This window comes from Spea bombifrons, chromosome 2, assembly GCF_027358695.1.
Source record: "Spea bombifrons isolate aSpeBom1 chromosome 2, aSpeBom1.2.pri, whole genome shotgun sequence".
Taxonomy (NCBI): domain Eukaryota; kingdom Metazoa; phylum Chordata; class Amphibia; order Anura; family Pelobatidae; genus Spea; species Spea bombifrons.
Window position 1 is genome coordinate 90,981,732 of NC_071088.1, and position 20,806 is coordinate 91,002,537.

The window sequence follows — 20,806 nt, forward strand, 5'->3', positions numbered from 1 at the left end:
AGAAATTGAAGATTATCCAACGTCTTACTTTCTGTTTTGCAGAATATGAGCTGTCATCTTGCAGTTCACATTTACCCTCCAAGCTATACATGTGAAAATCACTTGGTATGTCCTGATAATTTCTGTCCTGACCAGAGATCTATAAAGTGGTGGAACCACATCCCTCCTTAATGCCTTTAGCTCTACAACCCAACGCCTTGCTTGCGTTTTCCGACGCTTTATTGCATTTCCTCTTTACCATTAAGTTTGCAGGAACAATTACTCCTTCATTAAGGCATCCAATTAGCGGCAGAAAAGTGCACCCATTGAAAGTATGTTATGTGCTTGTGCACAGGGGGGGGTCTCAATAGACCTCTGTCTGCATCACTCCTATGATTTAGCAAGCGGTATACTATGTAAATTGAAAGGGACCTCTTAGCTGCCATATGCATTAAAGTTGATGCGATGGCTGGAGTGTGCCTTTATTATTTTCACAATTTACGGTTACTATAAAAAGGCTACAAGACGTGCAGATAATGTACAAATAACAACAAAACAATAAACAAAACATTGTCAGCTGAGATAAGACCCACAAAATCATTCTGACCAGAGACATAAATTAAGAACCAGTTATTCACAAGGATTGAGGAATAATTCTTCCAATCCACAGATTGCGAAGTCCCATAATAGATGTTATGGAAAGTGGGTGTATATAGACAAAACAGTACAATGCTGTCTATAAAGGTTTTTGCTATATTTTAGTTAAGCATTTGTATAGCAAGTATAAAATGCCTGAGATTTTACTGTATTTGTAATCGCAAAATCTGATCAGCTGTGTTTTAGAATGTCTGGTACTATTTACAGTGAATATAATAATGTCTGTGGGGTTCTTCTTTGTCTAAATCTGGAAGTGCCTAACAATATTGCTTGGTTTCTTGGTATAGATATATTCCCTGGATTTACCTGTGCCTGTTTTAAGTAAATCAATATTGCAAATAAAAGTGAAAACATTTAAAGCATTTCTAAATAACTGTATTTGTCAACTTTAGGAAAAGGATCATATATGATCCATGACAAAAAAAGACAAATGTAACCCCGGCATTGCACTTCATACTGGAATTTTTAACAGGTTCATGATCTCCATCCTTGTTCTGACAAAGTGTTTGCAGAATATTTTGCAATATCATCTGTGGAATGTTTCACGATTATTAAACATGGTTTTCCATGAACTGAACCAGTTGGGTAAAGATGTAACATAGCTAAAATATCGAGTGTCTCAATGGGTTATTTTAATAATGAAGAACCAAACATTGTTAATTAATTTTCATGTATGTTATCAATTGAAAGAAGCTGCTTATTAAGAGGGCCTCATGGCGTATGAGGGCTGGTGCACTATAGAAACTTCCTGGTGCTAGTATTTCCATCCAGTGGCATGGAACTTAGAATGCATAATTTGTCCAGTATTGCAGAAAACCACCCTCATAAGACTGATTCCGCAAATACCAGCTTTGGCAGGAGATTATCATTTAGTGCAAAGTGATATGGTATTTATTTGTTATTGACCACTCCATGATGGTCCCTTACAAAATGTTATCAATGTTAACATATTTCACAAGTTAATGCCTGTTGAGCCAGATGCCAGATTAGCTTTATTCAAAGACAGACACTTCCTGTTTGCTGGCAAACCCTTCTTTACATTTGATTATAATGCACCAATTTGTTTCCTGTGTGCCGTTCCAGAACCGTGGTGTGATGGCACTGTTAACGCTGCCTCTGTGGGATGTACAACCGCGGTGCGAAAGAGTCATGCTTAAATTATACACAAAGGAAAAGTAATTGTTAAGGAGGAAACTGTGAAAAAGCCAGGGCATAGTGCTTGCTGGACTATGGTAAAACAAGCTAATTTGTGTTTTTATTTTGTTGTTAATCTTTTGGCTGTAATACACATTAATAATTAGATGGAACTCATTTTCATTATTATATTAGGATCATGTTTGATGTTAAAGGGACGCGCTTGCTGTCACAGCATTTAGCATAACTAAATTAATTAAAACTACCTATAGTTTGGGGGGCGTGTCCTGGTGCTTGAGGAAGATGGCCGCACATTAAGTCGGCTCCTGCTCCTTACTCGGCAACAGCAGCCTTTATAGCCTATCCATTTGCCAGACCTGATTGTTTTTCGACATCTTCTCACCCAGCACCGATATGTCCACCCGCAGGGGCGGAAAACAGGGGGCTTCCTCCGAGATGCCTGACTTTTTTAAGAAAAAGGACGCCGCACGGAGTGAGGGCCTAGCGGGAGCAGATGAGGCAGGCCCTTGCACTCGCAGCGACATCGCTGATCTCAAAGCCTGCATGCTCTCGGTCAAACAAGAGCTGCAGTCGGATCTCAAGGCAGGGCTGACGGCTATCTCCGCAGATATTGCCGCTCTGGCCAATAGAACTGTTCAGTTGGAGACTGCGGTTGATGCCCTTACTGCTGCGCAATGCGACCGCGACGCGGCCTTCGCCCGCCTAGAGGCCACGTGCGCGGACCTTCAAGATGCCATGGAGGACTTGGACAACCGCTCCAGACGTTCCAACTTGCGGGTCAGGGGCGTCCCGGAGTCCCTGCCCGATATCCGCTCGTTCCTTCTCCGATATCTGAGACAACTTTTGCAAGACACTCCGGAAGAGGAGCTGCGCTTGGAGCGGGTTCATAGGGCGCTACGCCCGAAACCAGGCTACGGTGCACCCCCCAGGGACATTGTTGTGAAGTGCCATTACTTCACTACCAAGGAGGCAGTCCTGCGCGCCACGCGGAACGTCTCCCCGGAGCTCGACGGAGTAACCCCGGAGTGGTATGCCGACGTCGCCCCTTCTACCCTGCGGAAACGCCGGGCTTTAAAGCCACCTACAGATTTCCTGCGGGAGCACGGAGTCCCCTACAGATGGGGCTTTCCCTTTCGGCTCCTGGTGCAGAAGGGAGGACTACTTCTGCAACTCCGGGAGCTTGAGGATGCCGGGCCCTTCCTGCGTCGCCTCGGATTACGGCCGCCTGTCCACCTAGACCGACGCTCCGATGGGAAGGTTCCATCGCCTCCTCAGGATGGTCGTCCATCGCAAGCTTCGGTATCCCCGCGGTCCTCCCCCGGCCGGGCGGTCAGCCCCGATCCGCCACAAGATCGCCGTTGATTTCTACGTGCTGCCCTGGTTCTTCTGCTTCTGGGGCCATGTACCTACAGATGTGCCGGACTGTACCCGCGGTTGCCTCCGTCCCCCGTGCAGTGGCCAGCTAAGTTCTGCTGTTCCTATCATTTATTTTTATTATTTCTTTTTTCTTGGGACTTTTGCTATGTTTTATTTTCATTTTATTTATATTTTTCTGTGTACTAGCCACACGTGCAGTGATATCTTTGATTGTATATATGGCGCCGCACTTTGCTCTCTACATCGACATACATTGCCTTGCCATGCTGTTGCCTACCACACAAGGTGGGATCGGCGTACTCGCCTTACCCCCCCCACGCCTGATTGTACACCTTTGCTACACCTGCCTTTGTTGTGGTAGTTGGGGTGCTTCTGTCCCGGCCGCGCCGACATCCTCACCTTCCTGTGCTATTCACGTTCACTTACCACACATCTTTCCTTTTTTTTTTTTTTTTTTTTTTTTTATTATGTATACACGTCGCATGTCTGCGGCACTGTGCTTGAGCTACCTTCGTGTGGGGATGTATTCCTAGGCGCTCCGCTGCCCATTTGCGCTATGATATGTGGGGTCCTTCCCGCCTCTTGGCTCTCGCCTTGATTCATTGGCAGTGGCTACGCACCAACCTTACCACACATCTTTTTTTTTTTTCTATTTTAATATATATATACACGCCGCATGTCTGTGGCACTGTGTTTGAGCCACCTCCGTGTGGGAATGTCTTCCTAGACGCTCCACTGCCCATTTGCGCTGTGATATATAGGGTCCTTCCCGCCTATTAGCTCTCGCCTTGATTCATTGGCTGTAGCCTCGCACCAACCTTACCACACATGTTTCCTTCTTTTTTTTTTTTTTTTTTTTTTTTTTTTTATTATATATATATCTACACGCCGCATGTCTGTGGCACTGTGTTTGAGCCACCTCCGTGTGGGAATGTATTCCTAGACGCTCCACTACCCATTTGCGTTATGATATATGGGGTCCTTCCCGCCTATTAGCTCTCGCCTTGATTCATTGGCTGTAGCTTCGCACCCACCTTACCACACATGTTTCCATTTTTTTTTTTTTTTTTTTAATATATATATATATACACGCCACATGTCTGTGGCACTGTGCTTGAGCCACCTCCCTGTGGGACTGTGTTCCTGGACGCTCCACTATCCATTTGCACTATGATATATAGGGTCTTTCCCGCCTATTAGCTCTCGCCTTGATTCATTGGCAGTAGCTTCGCACCACCCTTACCACACATCTTTCCACTACCCATTTTTTTTTTCTGTTTGTTTGTTTGTTTGTTTTGCTTTGTTTTGTTATGTTTTCTCTATTTTTATTTATTTCTTTTCAAACATATACGCTCGCACCTTACGCGCCACTGTGTTGCCACTCCCGATGTTCATACGCCACATTTCGGGGACTGCTTTCCACTTACCCAGGGGGTCCATCCTGGACGGTCACTCCGGAGGCGGTGACCCTGAAGCTAGTTGGCTCGCCGCTGCTGGTCATTTATCTGTTCTGTGGTATTATTGTACCTTGTTCTAGTTTGCACTGTTTAATGGATGTTATATGCTTGTTCTATCTGTTGTTGAGGGAGCATTCTCTCCATCTCTTCATTCCGGTTCCCCCGAGATACTTTCTTATAGACGCATTTGACTGTAGTCTATTACCTTTGTGCTGCACTGTTCTTTCCCTGGTGGTCTCTCCCACCGGTGCTCTTTCTTATCTTTCTCTTTTCTTTCTCTTTTTTTTTTTTTTTTTTTCCTCTTTTTCCCTTCTCCTTTCCCTTTTCTCCTCTTCCTCTGCCTCCAGGCCTGGTCGTCTGACAAATGGCTTCCTCCTCGCCGCTAGGGCTGAAGATCATATCCCACAATGTGAAGGGGATGCCCTCCCCGCAGAAACGCCGCATGGCGATTCGACACTATCTTCGATTGCATGCCGATATTATTCTCCTCCAGGAGACCCATTTCCGCAAGACATGTATTCCCACCTACTGGGACCCCCGATATCCCATGCACTTTCACTCGGCGGCTCCGGACAAGCACAACGGTGTCACTATTCTCATACATAAACGACTTCCCTTCCGCGTACTTCACTCGGACTTGGATGGTCGATTTCTCCGATTGGATGGCCTGCTCAATGACCAACCAGTTTCGATAGTAAACGTCTATGCTCCCAGTCCTCCGTGCTCTGCGTTCTTTGACAAGCTTCTGCACCTGCTCCTCACGGTTCCGCCGGGAGGCCTTATCCTTGGAGGGGACTTCAACTCTGTGATGGATCCTTACATGGACAGGACGCTTTCCTCAGCCTCCACCTGCCCAAAGCTCCTCTTTAAACCTTTGCAACGTTTTGTCAAAACCCTTGGATTGTTTGATGCCTGGAGACTTCTCCATCCCACGGACCGGGATTACTCTTTTTATTCTCACCCTCACACAATGTACTCCAGACTGGACTATTTCTTTCTGAATCAGCGCCTCCTCCCCTCGCTCCTTGCCTCCAAAATTCATGAGAATTCATGGTCGGATCACGCAATGGTGGAGATATCGCTCGCGGACCTTCAACCTCCTAATTTGCGACCCTTCTGGCGGCTCAACGACGCTCTACTTCTCGATCCTGAAGTCCGAGGGACCATCACGCAATCTCTTACCGACTATTTTGCTGAGAACTCCACTCCTGGGGTTGCTTTGGGTACTGTTTGGGATGCGCATAAGGCGGTCCTCCGGGGCCAATTTATTGCCCTGACTTCTGCCAAGCGGAAACGACTTCAATCCCAAGTTCAAGACCTTACTGCCTCGTTGCTTGCGTTGCAATCTGACCATAAGCGTTCTGGTGACCCTCGTGCTCTCCGAGAGATCGTAGCGACTAGGGGCCAATTGAATCTGTTACTCTCTACGGACTCCATTAAAGCAATCCTTCGTACTAAGCAAAAGTTTTTTGAGAAGGCTAATAAGCCAGATACTATGATGGCCAGGAAACTGGCGAACCTTACTCGCTCCCGGACTATACGCACCATTAAGACCAGATCGGGCTGTTTGACATCCGACCCTGAAGCCATTTCAGATAGATTTGCTGAGTACTACTCCCATCTCTACGACGGCAAAAAAACATCTTCATCTCCGGCCCTCGCTTCTGATTTGCGCCGCTTCCTCTTGGACTGTAAACTGCCTTCGCTCACTCCGACGACCCTTGCTGCGCTTAATGCTCCTATCACGGTGGACGAAGTAGCTGCTGCCTTGAAGCTTTTCAAGAACCCGAAGGCCCCGGGCCCAGATGGCTTTACCGCCAAGTACTACAAGTCTTTTGCCGCATGTCTTCTCCCACACCTTACGAATCTCTTCAATGCCTTTCTCACGGGTGAAGCGCGTCCTTCCTTGGACATGCAGAGGGCCAAGATAGTCATGATCCCTAAAGAGGGTAAGGACCCCTCCCTTTGCACTAGTTATAGACCCATCTCCCTCATTAACTTAGATTTAAAATGATTCGCTAAAGTTCTCGCCCTTCGCTTGAACGAGGTCCTGCCTTCCCTGATCCATCTTGATCAGGTGGGCTTTGTCCCGGGCAGGGAGGCCCCAGATAATATTCGGCGTACACTGACCCTACTCCACTCGTGTCGGAGGTCCGGCACGCCTATGATGCTTCTGTCCCTGGATGCTGAGAAGGCCTTCGACCGGGTGGATTGGGGATATTTGTGGTCCACTATGCAGGCTTTTGGTTTCGCTGGTGCCTTTCTGAGGGGTACCCAAGCCCTATATACACAGCCTTCCGCTGTGGTGGACATCGGCACGTTCCGCTCTAAGTCCTTTGCAATTAGGGGAGGGACCCGCCAGGGATGCCCTCTGTCGCCCCTGTTGTTTGCGCTGGCCATTGAACCCTTGGCCCAGGCTATCCGCCTGCACCCTGACATTAGGGGCCCTACGGTTGGTGGCCACGATTATAAACTTAGCCTGTTTGCTGACGATGTCCTACTCTCCCTGACGTCCCCTCTCACGTCTCTTCCTTATCTATATGAATTGTTGGGACGCTTTGGGAAACTTTCGGGTTACAAGATCAATTCCGACAAGTGTGAGGCCCTGAATGTGTCCCTCCCCAGTCCCATGGTGAAGCTCCTTTCTCTTAATTTCGATTTCAGGTGGCAGCTTCACTCCCTACGGTCTCTTGGTATTAATATCACCCCCTCCCATGAGCAGATGTATGCCGCTAACTACCCGCAATTGATTACGACCCTTAAGCGAGATCTATCCACCTGGTCCTCCTATTCCCTGTCCTTTATGGGGAGAATATATGCAGTAAAAATGACACTGTTACCTAAACTGTTGTACCTTTTCCGCTCCATCCCCTTGCCGATCCGACGGAGGGACGTTGCTGGCCTCCAAAGTGCTATTGAGAGATTCGTCTGGCAGGGTCGACGTAGTCGGCTGGCTAAATCCACCCTCTACAAACCAAAGACGGCCGGGGGATTGTCCGCCCCCCTCCTTTACGAATATTATGTCGCAGCTCAATTGGCGATGCTCCTATCCATTTCAGTGAGCTCTCCCCCAGCACGATGGGTCCACCTGGAAGCGGATATTTGCCTCGGGACGCGGCCGCAATGGCGTTTGTGGTACCCCACTCTAGACAAATCAAAGATCCAGCATTGCCCCACCCTCCTTCACTCGCTTACCTTGTGGTTTCAAGTTCGACGTAAATTCCGGCTCTCAGACATCGGCACCAGGATGACTCCACTGTTCCAGAACCCGGAGTTCCCTGCGGGTCTCCAAGTACGCCCGTTCCAATGGTGGGTCGCCAAGGGTCTTGTCGCAGTGGGAGATTTGCTCCTGAATGATCGCCCCTACTCCTTTCAACAGTTGTCCTCCTTGCATGAGATCCCTCCCACGGAATTATTCCGCTATCATCAGCTCTCCCATTTTCTTCAACAATTTCTCAGGCGCCATCCCACCCATGCACCTACGTTTTACAAAAAGGCGAGCCGTCAGGCTCATAAACAGAGTGGAGCCATTTCCCAACTATATTTTCACATCCTGGGGATCAAATTTTCAAAGCCGCCGTCCTTTGAGGGGAGATGGGAAGCCGACCTGGGTCAAACGCTTGATTCCTCCGACTGGGGGGAGATATATGACAATGTCTGGAAGGTCACTGCTTGCACTCTCGTGCAGGAAAACTGCTTTAAAGTCCTGTCCCGCTGGCACCTAACGCCCTCACGACTCCATCATATGTTTCCGACATACCCTCCTACCTGCTTCAGAGGCTGTGATGAGGATGGAACACCTTTACATATATGGTGGACATGCCCCAAACTTATGCCGCTCTGGGCCCACTTCTTCCGTATGCTGAGTGAGGCTCTTGGGGAGTCCCTGCAGCCGGAGCCTTGGACGGCTCTCCTCTGTAGAAATTACCCTTCGGATACTCTGACCAAACCAGCTCACCGCCTCATTTTTCGTATTTGTACAGCGGTTCGTCTTACTATTGCCAAGGTCTGGAAGTCAGGTGCTCCATCAATTCCTGAAATTGAGGCTAAGATATGGCTTCTGCTAAAGCTGGAAAAGATCACGGCGTATCTTCATGACACCTCCCATTTATTCCTCGCTACCTGGGGCCCGTGGCTGGAGAAGTTTGATTCTTCTCGTGCATCCGTCTCGTGGATTTGAGAGAGCTGGCCGTGGGTGGTTCCGCTTTGTTCTGTAGGCCGTGGCCGGATGGCTTTGCCCCTCCTTGTCCTCCCCCCACTCCCTTTTTTTTCTTTTTTATTTTCCTTTTTTCTTTCTCTCTTCTCTTTGTTTCTCTTTTTCTTGACTGTTCCTCCCACTCTCCTTTCTTTCTCTCCTTCTAGGTGTTTTCCACTGTCAGTATTGGGTCTGGTTCTAGACCCACCAGATTTTCCGTATTAGTGGCCCTCATGCATTATGACTCGGGGCTCTGTCGACTCTCTCCTTTATGGTGCCGCGCCCGACGTCGACAGCTTATCCTGTTTTGTTATTATGCCTTTGTATAACATTTCTATGGGCTCATCAGCGTGTATGTATCTCTTAAACCCGCTATGTTGCGCTTGTTTCTTATGTATCTTTGGAACTCACCTTCTGTACCTATAACATAAAATAAACTAAATTTCTTCTAAAAAAAAAAAGAAAAAAAACTACCTATAGTTTGTTGGGTTTTTTTGGTTAAAAGGTCATGAGATCAGTGGCAGGGCCAGCATTATCTAATCAATTATGTATAAAGAAATTGTTGTCTTTGTCCTCAAAAACATTAGTAAAGCAACTTAACAATAAGGCAGTGGTAGCTCAATGGGAATGAATAATCATAAAAAGGGGATGTCAATCCCGGGGGAACCATTGGGTTTGAAGATGTTATGATCCAAAAAGCGACGTGATCCGACTTCGGGATCCTGAGCGACATCGTCGGAAACATCCCCGGGAATAGTCTGCGCAGCAGCTGGGCCAGAGTTTCATAGCCGCATGTCAGACCCGACGGGGACCACGTACCTCATCACGGGGTCCGCCACCTCGGACCGCGGTCCCTGTCGGCCAGCCTCCGAACGGCGTGATCGCATTGTCCCAGGACCGTGCGCCACAAAGAGTCCAGGATCCCTCGTCGCGGGAACCATCGGGCAGTGCGCACAGCGTGCCTCGCACGCGCCACACTCCCGGCGAGGAGGGGGCGTAGCTTAGCCCCAGAAGGTGTGACCACCCTCTCGGTCAGAACACCAGAGGGAGGAGGTGGATACTACCCTGTCCCCCTCCACTCAGGTGTATCTGTAGGGAGGGGATCAGGTGCTAGGGGGCGGACTGCTCCCTCCCTGCCCCTACTCCTTATACTGACTCCTTGGATTTTGACCGTTGCTTTGTTTCCTGATTCTGCTGTCTGCTTCCTGCCTTGAACTCTGGACCGTGACCCCGACTACTCGCTTGGATTTGCCCTTTTATTACCGCGTTACTGGACTTTGTGTGGTGGCACCTGCGCTACGCTACGCTCCCCCCTACCTGACACCGCAGCTGGGTAAACCCCAGTCCCAAAGTTTGCCGATAAAACCAGGGTTCCTGAACGAGCTTCCTCCCTGTAACCACCACCGAGTGTTGCCCACCACAAGCTTAATGTAACATCAAAAGTGCAATTTGGTGGGGCCAAGGGTGTCCAAAACCACGCTGTTCCAATTGTCGGGGGGCCTTGCCGCGGTTCCTAGCCGCCATACAGTTCAATTAATCCACGCCTAGGTCCCGGTCAGACGCCAAGCGGGGGGGGGGGGGGGGTGGAATCTAACCAACATTAGGGGTATACAGGGTCTGTGAGCCTTTAATCCTTGGAAAAACCACAGGGATAGGGTGTAACACAGGAGAACAGGTATGGGGCCAAAATAACATGGGGGGGAGAGGGGCTGCCACAGTCTACATACAAGGTGGGTTTCTTATACTGTAAACATCATGGCATGGGTTTATTTAGTGTATAGAACTGTGAAATCTACTAGTTTGTGTAAGTGATAGGTCAGCTTTAAATATTAAACATGTAGATCCTCCCTGATGTTTTTTTACTCCATTGTAACCTATTTAGGGTTCCAACATGATTCTCTTAAATGGATACAGGTTAAAAAATGATCAAGTGTTTCTTGCATCAGGAGTTTAAACTCCACCTTGACCAGTTTTATCACAGCAAATACTGATTCGATTAAGATTTTTCTTCTATTCACGCACTTTGCAAAATTAACTATTAACATGTCTATTTTTGAAAGCATTCTTGCTTTACATCTTTTTTCACACCTGACTTTTTGCACAGTACTGTATATATGTATAAATATCTATATGTGTACATTGATACTGATGCACAGCATTATTGCATTTTTCCAGGAACAATACATTATGATCCATCCAAAAAAAGCAGCATACTCATTATGTGTAACTGGTACCAACTACTCAAATGTTTTATAAGCAAATAATTGAAATACAAAAATCCAATAATAAGAACAGGTTGGCTATTAACCAAACGTCTAAAATGAGTTAATGTCTTATGCCAGAATAAAGGGTTTATCATTATATTTTGGCTTAGTTTCTGGAAATAACTCCAGTGAGTTCCACTTAAATTCTTTTAAACAAATATCAAAATAGTCTATAAGGATTTGGAATGCAAATTGGGCAACTTTGAATGTTCCTGTCACCTTTCTTACAGAGTCATGCTCCAGTAGCCAGTATTTAATAGTCAATTTCACTTGAGTGCACAGTTATTAGGACCCTGTACTGATATTCATTGAACTGTGGAGCGAAAAGATATGAATCAAAGTTTTAGTAAGAACGCATCAGAAATTTCAGACTTTTTTGGCTTATGAGTATTGATTTAGTTATTTTAAGATTACAACATAAGCTGCACCTACTCCCCTTTACATTAACGAAGCAGTCATAAAGACATTACATTTATGGCAAAACAGACTTTTTTTTCCGTTCACAACACTTATCTGTTTTAAAAGTTAGAAATAGAGACAGGCAATCAGCCCACCAATCAGAAGGGTTTTTAGCCGAGTATAAAGTTCCAGTGTTTGCTGGGGTATGAAATGAAACTTGATGGCAAATGTGATAATGATGTGTGTCTCCACCAGTCAGCTTCCTTTGTCATCACCGATGCCCATAATGGAATTTGTCTTTCTCTCTGCAAATACCATTGCTGCAAGAATGGGGCCCATGCACCAAGTGGCCCCATCTAGGCTTCCACATCACCTAGCACTTGAAGTACTGTATTCACAAATTACACTACAGCAAATAAGCAGCAATTGGGGGCCCCTTGTCACCCAGGACCCTGGGACAAATGCACTATTTGCCCATTGTGTAATAAAACAGTACATCTTTCTCCGTTGCAACAATTTCAAATTAATGCATTACATCTGATGCCAGCCTGACAATTTTGACATAAAGGTCATGTTATGTGGCATAAACAAGACATTGCACTTGGCACAAATGGCCACAGAAGCACTTGTTTCTGTAGCAGTTCCTATCAGGCAGAACGTACTACTTTCATACATTATTCAGACATGAGTAAAAAGTTCTGGCCAGCATCTATTCAGGGCACCTGCTATGCACTAAGTTTCTTACCGTTACCACTGTGACTCCTAATGAGTATTAAACAAGGTCTGTTCCAGTCCATCAGTTTCCACATTTTCATGATATATCTCAAGATAACCATCTTCCCAGGCTATCTGTAACCTGGATAATAGCCATTCCTCGGCTAATTTCCCAGTAACCTTTTTTTATTTATTTAAATTGAGTGAACAATGCATTTTTTTGTGTGCAAATCATACCTTGCAATGGACTGATATCGGATACAGTAGCTCAGCTCAGTACAGGCAGTAAAACAGGCTGATTTCACATCTCACAAGTTTTACAGTTGGCACGTTGCTTTGGCACAGTTAAAGATATCTTTCCTGCTGTGAAGTTAATTCCATCCCAACATTGTTTCACCGGCAGTGTCAAAGCGTTGCTTCAACTTTATCAACAGTTCATACAGTTGGCACGGTAAATAAGAGACACACACAGCTTTAACTGAGCAAGTCCAATTTTCCTTCCCATATATTTTATTCTTATTTAAGAAAAACACTGACACTTTTCTGTTGGATTGAGAAGGCCACAGCTTTATTAACATGAAATAGAAAAATATTAACATGAGTGGATAAATATGAATATATTTTCATAATCCCACAAATGGGGGAAAGACCGGCAAACCTGTCACCCACGGCTAAGCACCAGCCCAATTCATGCATCTTTTATACCTTTATCAAATCCGGTGACCTCTGTTTCACCTTCCTTACATCCTCTCCACAACCCTGCTAATTACATTGTCACCCCTTCATGGTCAGGCTGTACTGCCCCAGTCATGCAGCCCATTTAACTAATTGTCTCCAGGGCTTCCATGAATGTAACAAACCATAGAGATTCCAGTGGTGAATAGAAAACAAATAATGATGAAGCTCAGCACTCTGTTAAAGGGGTAATCATTTTACCAACTGTGACAAATTTAGATCCTACTATCATCATTTGTTTTCTATTGTGTCTGGACCGGGTGGAGTCTGGCTTCGGCAACTGAATTTTGAGTGCTGCCTGATACAAGTGTTGTTCCATAATTAGTAATGTCACGAGTTATGACATTACTAAAAAATAGTGATAATAGACTATTTGGATTGTGATCTTGAATGAAGGAGCTCGCACCAACCATAAGCAGTTTGTAGAGCTCTTTGTCTCTCAACTCAAATAATAGTGCAGGGAAGCAAAGAACTTAAAGCATTAGTCTTCCTACTAGATTAGAATCCAGAATAGGTATATTTGTATTGTGGGACTGGAGTGTATTGTGGGAATGGAGTGTTGAATGGAATCAAACAATTATAAACATTATTCAGCCATATATGCTTCATGCGTGCAGTACTTAGTTACAAGCCAAGATTTGTTCCTTGGTAATGTGACATAATCCCTGCTGATCAGAAAAACAAGAACAATAACTTTTCCTTTGGTGAATCTTTCACAAAGAAGGCAATCCTACACATTGGGCATTTTCAAACAATCTATCTTCTAGCAGAGGACTTCCAACATTGCTTGCCATCAAGTTTTCTCATAATGTATGTTTCCTGCCCCACCTGCGCTGAGTAGGATTATATGGTATTTTAGGAAAATTGACCAATTTGGAAACTTAAAGTTAAAATGGAAGTCAAAAAAAGGAATTGAAACATTATAAACCAAAACACTCTTCCTGATGGAAAGGAAATAAATAGAAAATGGTAATTATTGTTATATTGCCTTTGTTTCCAATGCGCTCACCAAGAGAAAGAAGTATTAGAAAACATAAGAAATCATTTGGCCTTTATCATACTGTATAATGTGGATATCCCACTGGGAAAATAAAAGCTCTGCTTTCAATGATGTGCATAAAAATGAGATGGATAATATTCAGCTCTTTGAGTAATTGACTGGGACATAAATTCTAAGGAAATAACATTGAAAACATATAATATAACAATGAAATGTATCAAATAGACTGAGTCATTTTGAAAATAACAAAATATTTGCTTATAGCAAAAACAGAAATACCTTTTTGGTGAACAGCCTAATTCAATTCTTTGGGATAAACAATATGCCAGGCGTTTCTGTAATGATCTTGTGGGTGACATTCAAAGCAGTCCTTAGAGTACAATGGATTGATATAGGTTTTAAGTTCCAAAAAAAGAGTTACTCACACCTTTAAAAGGCTTGAACATATGCATTGTCCAACTAGATCCGTGTTACACTCCATACTAAAAACTAGAGGGAAGCTTAACATTCTTCTTACTGACAATGTCAAGGCAACCACTTGGACAAGTGTTGAATATGCATGTAAGCCTAACAAACATCTAGCCATATAAAGGACCATTTAAATGCTTAATTTATCCACAAGACATTCCATTTACCATAGCTTTGAAATTTGCTGAATAAAATAAAATAGTATAAAACTCTACAAGACAATTATAATAATTGTATGATTTCAAGTTCCATTACAATACATGATCAAATAAATGCTAAAAATAAATTAGCTAAAAAATGTAACAAACACATTTAAGCATCATTAGTAAAACCTGTAGCCTGTATGAAGCAATGTAACTGCCTGGAAGATAATTGATGTTGTATATTCAGAGAAATGTCTTTTTGCTAGTAAGATAATGTAGGGATCGGTATTGGGACCATACCTTATTAGTAATATTAGAAAAGGTGTTTAAGGTAAGATGTATTACTGCAGATGATAGAAAGGCCTGCAAAGGTAGACATCCATTGTGGCACCAGCCAAATAACAATTGATTAGAGTAAATTATAAGAATGGCTGAGAGCGTGGCAGCTGCAGTTTAATGTAAAAATAATGCACTTGGGATGTAAAAATCCTAATCAGAATATAGCAATGGGCTCAATGTCTTGTTGACAATATAGGAGAGGGATTTGGGATTAATTATTTCTGAGGACATAAAGGTTAGCAGACAATGCTCCTCAACCCTCTCCTCAAGGCACACCTAACATCCAGGATTTAGGTATTACTCAGATGTGTCTAAGGTGTTCTTGTTTCTTAATTGTGCAACACCTTAGACACACCTGAGTAAGACCTCAAACCTGGACCGTTAGGTGTGTCTTGAGGAGAGGGTTGAGGAGCACTGCTCTGAAGCATCAATACAAGTTGGCAGGGTGCTGGGTTGTATAGCTAGAGGCATTAGTAACAGAAATGGAGGTGTTTCTGCCACTATACAGATCCCTGGTCAGACCATATCTGTCCTCTCTTCAGAAGGAGAACATTGACATTTGGTGAGATTTTAAAATGGTGAATGGTTTGTTGGATTAAAATTATGAGGAAAGACTAAAGGGCCTTTTTGTATACAGAAAAGACAAATAGAGAGTAGATGTGATAAAATACAAATGTGTACAGGGAAGGTTATTTCAAAAGAGGCGAAATGTTAGAACAAATCATACTACTTAATATGACTACTTAATATAATAAAAATAATTCTGTATGAGAGTACACCCAGTCACAGAATCTGTTTGTTTGGCTGTAATCCGTCAAATAGCGTAAAGTACTCTGGCTTCACTGTTTTCTATAGCTGTGTCGTTCAATCCGAGTGTATCATTGTGCCAATCTATGGATTTCTGCTCACTACTAGATACAGAGATTCCACAGGAAGTGCCCAATGTCTGCACTTGAAAAAACAAGTAGTCACCAAACAAATTAGTAGAAAAAACTAAAACTGTTCAATTTAAGCAGACCACAGACTTAAAGGACTGTGCTGTGTGAACAACATATAGTTTAGCAACTAAGAGTTGGCTGCTCTGTGTAAGTAATCCACATCTATACATCAAGAACAAGACAACATGTTAGTAGCTTCCCTCTGTTTGTTGCTACACAACCTTCCAGGGCTTATATATATTGAAAAGGTGTTTTCTTTACTCTTAAGAGGTAGGTATTACTTAGAAATTGTGTTGGTATTGATCTTCTAGGCCCCCTCTCTTATGTTTATTGATTGATGTTGGGGCCATTAGTTTACTGAGACATAAATGGTAATTTGTAAAGAGAAACAGCATCCGTATCCTAGAACATTAGAACAATCATTAGCCATTCCCCTGTTGAGCACAGTCTATTTACTAAATTGCTCAGTGCTCAACAAGGGACTCAAAATTAAAAAGAGATTAAAGTAAGGGGTATGTGAAAATTATGGTTTTGCATTTGAGATCTGCTGACTTTGGCACATTGGCTCATATATGTAAAGAACAATTCTGGAGCAGTATTTAAAAATTGTTGCAGTCTCCATTGAAACCAATGTAATGTGAATTATATCAGAAAGCATGTATTGATGCATCTACAGGACCAAATCCCAGGCATTTAAGCAATAGTATGATTATCTTTTTCTGCTGTATGTGATATACACCTCTAGTGGGAGCCTTCACTTGACAGCTCTGTGTGTGATATAAAGCTGAGCCTTTGTGTATAAGCAGCATTTATTGAATCACAACGCATTGATATATTTTTTAATGGGATTGTAAATGCCAAAGGCATTTTTCTCATTTAAAACCATTAAATCCATCATTAAGTCTTTCAGCGACCAGTAGTTGAATTTAATGATGCCCTCCAGAATTGACACAGGTACTTGACTGTGTAAATATTGCTGTATATACAGTTGCAATGAATAATGCTTGGGTAAGCTGGTATTGCAAGTATTGGTTGGTGTGTCAATATAAATAGAATATCTAATTAGCGTTAGAGTCAGCAGTTCCACTGAAGGTTTCCAACAATTGATTCTAGCCAAAGGAACACATCTCCTTCAATTCTGTGTGTCTGCATCAAGATCTTGGGTGCAGTAAACTACAGTTGTGTATGTCCATTAGATTGATCCCTCCATAGCCAAGTAAACACCAAAATAAACAAAAGGTGGTTCATGTTTGCATGGTACTACTATTACTATGGTAATATTATTATTACCCTTCTGGCTGGGATATGTCAGAGGCTAGGTGACAAAAAACATATTAGTAAACCTTGTCTTTCATTATGAGACCAAGTGGTAAGTATTAATGATGGCCATGTGTTACTCGATTAAAACATACAAAAGCATACATTAAAAATGTGAGCTTTAAAGAATTTGATAAATTAAAATCTGAAGCAAGGGACAATCGGTTCTGTGAATACTAGGGTTGTCTTCTTCTGGGATATGTATTCCTATAGTTAGATGGATTCCTACAGGGCAGGAATGATAGATATGGGTATGCAAATATGAACAGCTCAAAACTGAGACAAACAGGTATGGAAGAAGGAATGGATGTGTATTCTGACAGCTAGATACAAGAAATGACCCTTTGCCATTTGTGGTTCCAGTTGGACATACCTTAAATGTTGCCCTTAAAGCAAAGCTATCTTTGTTAGTTCCTTACAAGGGTGTCTTATCAAAAAAGCTGTTTTGTAGCTACATTTTAATATCAGATTTTTATTGATGGCGACTTTGAGAAATGACATACCAAGCATATAGGCCATCATGCACAATTAAGGTGATTTGTCTTAAAACACTAAAAACCTTTAATATTATAAGTATTGCATAATATATAATGCCTAATTTGTAACAGATGAAGCCAATAAAATTCCATATTCACCATTGTTCTTAGAAAAATCAGTCAAATCCTATACTATATGCAGAAGGCAAGTTGAGGCATTATCAGAGGACTTTAAGACAGTTATCAGATGGCATTGTTTATGTAATACTAAATTATATTAAATATTATCTTTTCTTGTTAAATGTAAACTGAAGGAAACAAATCCCATTCGTAATTTTACTGTACGAGTAATTGCCGGTTCAGTATGTCTTTATTATTTCCCATGCAATAACAGAATGTGTTTTTCAGGGTGGGTTAAAAGTTTAGGCCTTTACACCAAAAATTGCCTGTATACTATTTAGACACAAATAGAATGATAGACAGCCATGGTTTGCTCTAAATGAGGAAAAAGTTGTAGGTGAGATGCGGTGGGATGCAAATCTTTCGCTTACATCTTTTAAAGACTCAGTGATTCCTCCTAATAGAGCAGATTGGCCTTGTAAGGCTTAACGCATGTTTATTTTGGTGAGAAAAAAAATCTCACATCAATTCACATATAAAACATTGTTTATTGGATAATTCATTGAACTGTTAAACACTCTTAACCTCCCATAAATAGACTTTGTTTAGAGGCATTTCGAATAAATTATTAAATGGAACACTCATTTAATATTACATGCAATCTAGAATGCAGACAGTTTTAATGTGCAGTGGGTAAAATCTGAATAGGCTTCTACACATCCTCATAATACACTAATAGAAATATATATATTACTTAACTGGCTCTTCCTAATCCCCTATAGAAAGTTCAGCAGACCACAGGTTTCATTGCATCAGTAGATTAAGCAGCTGCTTAGGGGCTCTGTTGGTTTAGGGGGGGCCCTTAGAGGATGACAGATATATATATGAAAGCAACACCAATACATAAAAACATGTAAAGTGTTTTTCTTTAAAACCAATTTTTCACTGTAAATATGGTATTGCTTAGCTTATGCATAATAATTACAGTTATTAGTAGTATTAATGAAGATTTCCCTTAGTCTTGTTAATTACCCACAAAAAATAGGCGCATAGGACATGGGTGCTCAACCAAGAGCAGGGAGGAAACAGTAGAAAAGAATTATGTGGAATATTGCAATGCAATAAATAGGCCATTGGCGCAGGCATACAACAGATTTATCACCATGCCATTAACTTGTAACATCATTTCTATTTTTAATATACTTTCTGTTGTATCTGTTGTATTTCCATATTGATTTCAGAATCAATATTTATGTCTCCTTTTGTAATCCTTAGTTATTTTGTAGCATGGCATTAAGGTGCAGCAGATTGGATCAGAGGAAAATATTTTGATCCTAGTGAATAATAAGAGTAAATTAGAGTACGGTAATTTCATTGTCTGTGTGCATTAAATATAAACTGGGGATTTACTACAGTTACTTCTGTACAACATTGCATTTGGCTTCCCTGAGACCAAGTGCGCTATGGTATGGATACCTAGAGGTTCCTGATGAGTGTGCATGCTTTGCATTTCCCACTGAATATAGATGCAGGCAGTATAATGGCAGGCAGTATTAGCACCACCATTAAACTTCTACAAGAAGAAATTGACTGTCCCCACAAAATACATACAGCGGTATGATCTCTTAAAGATCATCTCTAAAGTTGAACTGTGTGTCATGAAGGGTTCAACTTTCATAATGCATGACAAATGCACATATGGCTAGGATTTTGAGTATCATACACATTACTGTGCAAAAAAAAGGATCTTGAAGGTACTTTACACATACTTTTCTTCTCTCCTTCTATAGATTGCTGGTGAGCATGACAATATTTTAAATATAAGTAAATTGCATTAACCCTTTAAAAATACATAAGGCGTTTTCCCTTATGTACATCAGCCCTGCAGAATGGACCAATAAATAAAATTAAACATACCCAGTATATGTTTAATGTTTATTATTACGATTCAACAATGGTATGTAGATTAAGAATTTTGGATTATTAATGGAGAAGATGCTTACTAGAAAACAAAAATTTTTGTTTTGTATTTAATATAATAGACAGCACCATACAATACAGTAAAGTAATAATGTTTAATGTTTACAACCTTATATAGAAATAGAACAAGTACAAGGCATTTCCAATAATGAAAATTCATATATATATATATATAATATACTAATATTGTATTTTTTTCTCTTTTTAGGATAATGAACACACAGGCGTAGGATTTTTCAGTTCAAGTAAGATTTTTTTTTCTATTATATTTTGCTGTAAACTTGAAGAATGCTTTTGAAGAAATCAATCCAAGCATTAGGAACCCGCTGGTGGAAAATATAAAAATATAAAATATGTTATAGTATTGAATCGTAACTGGGCCTTGTTCCAAGTATATTTACTATCCCGTGTATTCCTGTGGGGTGTAATAAAGCATATTTGACTTTTCGAACTGCAAAGTGTGGGGAAACTAACTGTATAATGGTACTTGTGTCCAATGTTCCATCAAATTTTTCTTAGTTGGCGTGCGCAGAAAATGTCTCTTGTGCAAAAATTTTCACAGGGCAAAAATTTAGTGCGCACTATATCCGCGCAGCATAAAGTTTAAAAAATATATATATTTTTTTTCTTTTTTGGGGAAAAACTGTTGTGCGCACAATTTTTGGATGTGTGCGCTCTCTTAAAAAGCTATGTGCGCGCACACAAGCGCACAGCTTAGGGGGAACACTGCTTGTGTCATAGAATGACTATATATGCTAATATAGTAGTCATCACGTTCAAATACATTGGCATTATAAGAAATGATATCAGCAGTCAAGGGCAACTTTACAAAAAGGGACACTGATGCCTGGGGGCAAGATTTTTTGTTTGCCTCCCCATGGGTGGATGTGGCTTTAATGCGAACTCCTCCCCAAACATAACACTTATAGCCACACCTATTTTCTATGGCAACCACTCAACCTCATTGGGCCCCATGACATCACCAATCTTTGCCAGCAAACAACTTACCAGTGCCATAAAACAAACAGCTTTTTAGTGCCATCTTTGTCCCCAAACAGCTTGTTATATTTGCCTCCAAACAGCTTGTCAGTAC

At 42.2% G+C, this 20,806-nt stretch overlaps 1 protein-coding gene across 2 annotated transcripts in view; it reads left to right on the forward strand.

Annotated features, from left to right (window-relative positions):
- The window catches only part of AFF3 (ALF transcription elongation factor 3), a 148,984-nt gene that overhangs the window by 77,711 nt on the left and 50,467 nt on the right, over positions 1-20,806 (forward strand). For both annotated transcript variants that reach the window (XM_053455150.1, XM_053455151.1), the window contains exon 4: positions 19,922-19,958. In XM_053455150.1, coding sequence (XP_053311125.1) covers positions 19,922-19,958 — 37 coding nt within the window. The remainder of the gene's footprint in view (positions 1-19,921; positions 19,959-20,806) is intronic.